Source organism: Gracilinanus agilis, unplaced genomic scaffold (genome assembly GCF_016433145.1).
Source record: "Gracilinanus agilis isolate LMUSP501 unplaced genomic scaffold, AgileGrace unplaced_scaffold28373, whole genome shotgun sequence".
Classification (NCBI taxonomy): Eukaryota; Metazoa; Chordata; class Mammalia; order Didelphimorphia; family Didelphidae; genus Gracilinanus; species Gracilinanus agilis.
In genome coordinates, this window is record NW_025360661.1 from 82 (window position 1) to 5,555 (window position 5,474).

Below are 5,474 nucleotides of genomic sequence, written 5' to 3' on the forward strand. Positions count from 1 at the left end.
TCCTTTCCTTGTATTGATTTTAATCAATAGGATTGCTTCTAAGGCAGAAGAGGTAAGGGCTAGGTAACTGGGGTCAAAAGACTTGCCCAGTAGTTACCCCTAAGACATCTGTCTTCAAGAGAGAATCTCAAATGGACTCTTGTTTTTCTTTCCCTAGATGAACACAGGAGTATTAGAGGATACATAGGTTTTTTTTTACCAAAGTGTTACCCCTATTAAACAGAGAAATTCAGCATCCCATTATACTCACGTCTGCATACTCATGGAACGGGGAAACACCAAGGGCGTTCCAATAGGAGAGGGTGTCAAATTCCACCTTGTATAAACCCTCTCCAAATTTTTCATCATTTGTGAGTTCATGGATCTCTCCATAATTGTTGGTTTTCCTGGACAATGTAAAAGTGAATGTTAAATAGTGTATGGCTCTGCAGGCATCAAGGAAATAAATCAGCGAGATGACATTAACACTGGTAAAATATAATCATGTACATAATATAACCCAAACTACACATCTGCCATTTCATTTCAGTCACTTCACTGGGGTTTTTTCAATAAGGGCACCAGATGTTTGTGAGGCCTATAAGGGAAAAAAAAAGTCATTATTTCTGGGTCTAGAATATTATTTTCCTTTCTGTTGGTAGGTGGAGAAAATATTCATGCATATTCATGCTGGAGTCCCCATTGCCTTGCGGGGAGTAAGTGTTTAATCAATGTTTGTTGAATAGAATTACATAAAGTGAGGGGGTTGGATTAGCAGATCTCTTAGGTCCCTTCTAGCTCTAAATCCTATGAGATGAATTGAATAATCTAATTTCCTAATGCAGTTCTCACACAGATTTGCATTCTCCTCTCACATGGCATGAGTTATGTACAGTTCAGAGAGATTTGGATGTGCAAGGAGACACCTGCGTTATGAAAAAGAACATAAAGCCGACTCCTTTACTTAACCTTTCAGTTAGCCCTTTTCCAGTCATAGCCATCTCTTCTGGACTCTATTTGGGGTTTTCTTGGCAGAGATCCTGGAATGCTTTGCCATTTCCTTCTCCAGCTCATCCTATCTACTACACCACCTAGCTGCTCCAATCTTCCCATTCATTGACTTACAAATGGAATTTGATTAGTTTTTGTTGTTTCCAAAAGGTTAAGGGCAGGACCAAACACCACAGGGTCAAAAGGTAGAGGGATTACAAGAAAAAAGAGGGTCATGGAAAGTGGCCATGTTCTTGAGAGCTTTGTACTTTTTCTTTAGCCTTTTCTTTGCTTTAATTTTGTTTCTTATATGGAGAGAACAACTCAAGCTGGTTATATTATTTTCTATCCCTTGATAAGCCATTTTCATATCAAGCATCTGAATTCTCGGTTGTTAGGATGGCACTACCTGTGTAGAATAGTCTATTGGCCTACTTTTCAAGTTCTACTTGGTATTTTGGGTAGATATAAATGAACAAACAAATACAAATTCAATTAAAAATCCCCTCAAGAAAATAAACTTCCTAATGATGGGTGAAGAATCATAATGTGGTTATTACGGATTCAATTAAACCACCAAAGTATCCTTTCCAAGGGATATAAATACTAAACGCCTTATCTTCTTCCATTCTGTTCTGGAAGACTTAGTTGGCTGCTCTGACTTTAGGTCAGCTTACTTAGGTTTATGAGGAGGTGCAGCCGTTCCTCTGAAAAGCTTCAAAGGTAGGGATGCCCAGGTGAGCAGGACTGAGAACTCATTTATATGGAATGGTAGATATCGCCGGGAAGGGGGTCAAAGAATCATAGATCCAGAGCTGGCAGGGATCTTAGAGGTCATTGAATCTAATCGCCTCATTCTACAGATCAGTAAACCAAAGCCCAGAGAGATGAATTGATTTGCCCAGGAAGACACATTTGCTGAGGTCTCAGACAGGATTTGAGCCTCTGTCCCAACCAGGTATTTGAGGTGTCTAATTGAGGACTAGTCCAAGAGTGGAGACTTGAAATTTAGTTCTGGCTTAGCTGCTTACTACTAGCAGGATGAGCTTGAATAAGAACTTTCATTTTTCTGGGTCTTACTAGCTAAATGAGGATTAAAAACATTTATACAACCTACCTCTAAAGGTGGCTATGAAGAGCAAAAAGGATCATGTCTATAAAGCTGTTTTTGAAGTGTAAAAAACTAGTTTTCCTCAAAGTATCTGGGTTTTCACGAGTGTGGATTTTCCTTCCTTTGATTTAAATCACAACTTTTCTGGATTTCATGAGATGTTTGTGCTCAATCTTTAAATTTTTTTTAAATTTTTAAATTTTTATTTTTTAAATATAATTTTAAAAAATACATTTCCCCATGGTTACATAATTCACGTTCTTTCCCTCTCCTCTTCCCTCCCTACTCCTGGAGCTGACAAGCAATTTGTGGCCAAACTTTTGATGATTTATCTGTATATAATTTTTGAGGGCAGGGATTGTTTAATTTGTGTGGCCCCAGTGCCTAGTATACTTGGTAGACTAGATGCTTAACAAATATTTGTTGATTGATTGTTTGATTGCACGTGTCTGACATGACCTAGGCTGGTCCTCACAGGACTGGCATATGATACAGTCCATCACTCGGCTTAGACTAATGCTCTCTCCCCAGATTGGTGTGATCTGCTGGAACTTTGTCTCTACTGACCTCTGATTAGGGATCCCAGGACTGACTCCATATTAAAAAAAATGTGAGCAAGCATTCATTTTGAAGGGATGCCTTTGGCCCCTTTACAAATGTTTGCAGTTAGCTGCATGGGATAATAACATTTTCTTTCCCCACTTGAATATCTCATTCTCTGACAAATGGAAGAAGGCCATGGGAAAAACTATCACCAACTAATAACCATTCATTTAATGGATGTAAATCATCTTGCAAAGGGCAGCCACTGGATACTTACCCAACTGCAAAGGGCTCCCAAGTTTGCTCCTCAGATTTTTTGAACACTTTCACATCCACATTGACGGCAGGGCTTCCTCGGACCGCATCAAGAACTTTAACCATCAGAGGGCATTTGGAATCTTCAGCTCCATGGGTCTGTGGAAGGCAACAGAAAAGCTCAGGGGAGTGTTGGAAACCTGAAGAGAGACAGGCAAGCATATACTTTCCAGATGCTTACTATTCTTTAAAATGAGTTTGGGGTCCCACTGGAAGGCTGTTTCTCATGTGTGACTATTTTTTTTTTGCCCCGGGGCATCTTGCTGCTGCAGCACCTACAAAACCCTTAGAGATGTTGAACAAATGAAGCCCATTTTTATTTAGAAAGGATTCCTAGACAGAAGTATCAGGAAGGGCCCCGACACTCTTCAAACCTGTGGTAGGAATTGCCCCAGAAAGTATTAGATTCTTGAGTTATTGAATGGGACACATGAGTGGTATAATGGATAGATTTCTAGACTCAAAGCAGGGAAATTCAGATTTTGAATCTCATCTCAAATACTTATGAGGCCATGTGGCCCTGGATAAGTCATTTAACTGTTCTCAGCCTCAATTTCCTTTTCTGTACAATTGGCATCATAATGGTACTTACCTCACAGGATTGTTGTAAGGATCAAATGAGATAACATAAGCAAAAAGCTGTGTGAGCCATCTAGGTGCTAGTATTGATGATGATGATGCTATTATATTACATTACATTGATTATATAATATTACATATTATATTGATGATAGTAACTATAGAGTCAATGGCAAGCATTTTAAAAACACTGGATAAAGGTAGTTAACTAACACTTCTATTGGAAGTTTGCAAAGTGCTTTACCTATATTATCTCATTGGATCCTCACAACAACCCATAAAATAAGTGTTATGTTATTTCCAGTTTACAGATAAGGGAACGGAGGCCAAATGAGGTTGAGTGACTTACCCAGGATCACACAGCTAGAGTCTTTGGCAGAATATGAACTCGGCTCTTTGCATCATTAAGTTCAGTATGAAATCCTTCTCAGGCTAATTTTACAGCAGATGTGAGAATTAGGTAAGCATGAGATTGAAATTTTGTCTTTTCTGCATCAAGAATCTCCAAAGATTTAGTTAGTATATCCCAGAATCACAAAATCTCAGAGTTGGGAGGGAACTCGGAGATCCTGAAGTCCAACCTGCACTTGAATAAGCGTACTGTTTACAACATACAAGGATCATCCAAGATGTGCTTGAAGAGCCCCAATGAGAGGGAATCTCCTCTAGCTCCAAACCACTCAGTCCACTCTGGGACAGCTTTCAATTTTTAGAAGTTTTTTCCCAGCACTCTGCCTCCATTTACCTCTTTACAAAGTTCATCTGCTGCTTTCCGGGGCCAGGGAGACACATTACAGAGCTGAAAGACTGCAGTAGAGTCTTATCTTTATTTGTTTTCCATGTAGAAACTTCACAAAGGCTAAATACCCTGGAAAACCAGCCTTCATTCCATTCCCATTTTTTCCTTCCTCTACAATTGCTGAGGTACTAACAGCCCCAAAGAAGCGGTCAGAACACAGTGAAGAATATTAACTCCCTGCTCAATTCAGTTGATCTTTGACAGAACTTACCCCTCTCTGGGGTTTGCTTCAAATAAATTACATTTGAAAAGAGATCTATTACTTTTTAAATTAAAAAAAAAAGTAACCTAACCATAAAACACTATTTCCCCCTTGTCTGCTAGGGCTATATATGTATGAGAGTCAACCACAAAAGGATGACTTTTCAGTAACCAAACTCACCACAGGAGCGGCCTCAGACACAAACAGCAGGCTGGCGAGGCCCAGGAGGAGCAGGGAATGAAAAGCCATTTTGCTGGTAATGAGCAAATCTTTTGGTCCAGCCTCTCCCAGCTTGGGGCTTTTATACCCCAGGCCTGTGAGTTAGGCTGCTTATCCTCACCCAAAGGACCTCAAACCTGCTGATTCTGATTATTTACCTAGTCAACAGTAAGAGAATAAGTAACTCACTCAAATATGAACCTTGTCTGCAGAGATTAGGCTGTCAGAACATTCTCTCCATGGAAAATTGCTAGGATTCAGTTGCTTGGAATAAAAGAATTCATTTTCTTTGGAATGTCTTTGGATATTGGATTATATCAGAATTATTGGATTATATTGGCATACCATCGAGTCAATATTATTGGATATATTTGCATAGAATATCATTCTTAGCAGATTAAAAGATTTAAAGATTTTAGAGCTGGAAGGCGATCTATAGGTTATTAAATCTAGGTGGTTTTTTTTTTTTTTCATTTAAGAGATGAGGAAACTGAGGTCAGTAGAGGCTTGCCCAAGGTCATCCAAAGAACAAGTAGAAGAGTTACTAACCTGAACTCTAACAGGGGATTCAAACCCAAGATGATTGAGACACGTGAGCTGTGAACCCTGGCCAAGTCCATGAATTTTTCTGTGACTCTGTTTCTTCTTCTTAAGTAAGATGTCAGATGGGGGCAGCTGGGTAGCTCAGTGGATTGAGAGCCAGGCCTAGAGACAGGAGGTCCTAGGTTCAAATCTGG

At 39.5% G+C, this 5,474-nt stretch overlaps 1 protein-coding gene across 1 annotated transcript; it reads right to left on the reverse strand.

Moving 5' to 3' along the window:
• Positions 1-250: 250 nt before the first annotated feature.
• On the reverse strand, positions 251-4,780 carry TTR (transthyretin; the record flags this gene model as incomplete). The annotated part of the gene is made up of 3 exons (XM_044683639.1): positions 4,699-4,780; positions 2,901-3,037; positions 251-386 (listed from the first exon to the last, which is right to left on the reverse strand). Coding segments are annotated over exons 1-3 (342 nt in total), but the record flags the coding sequence as incomplete, so codon positions are not given.
• Between the last annotated feature and the right edge of the window lie 694 nt (positions 4,781-5,474).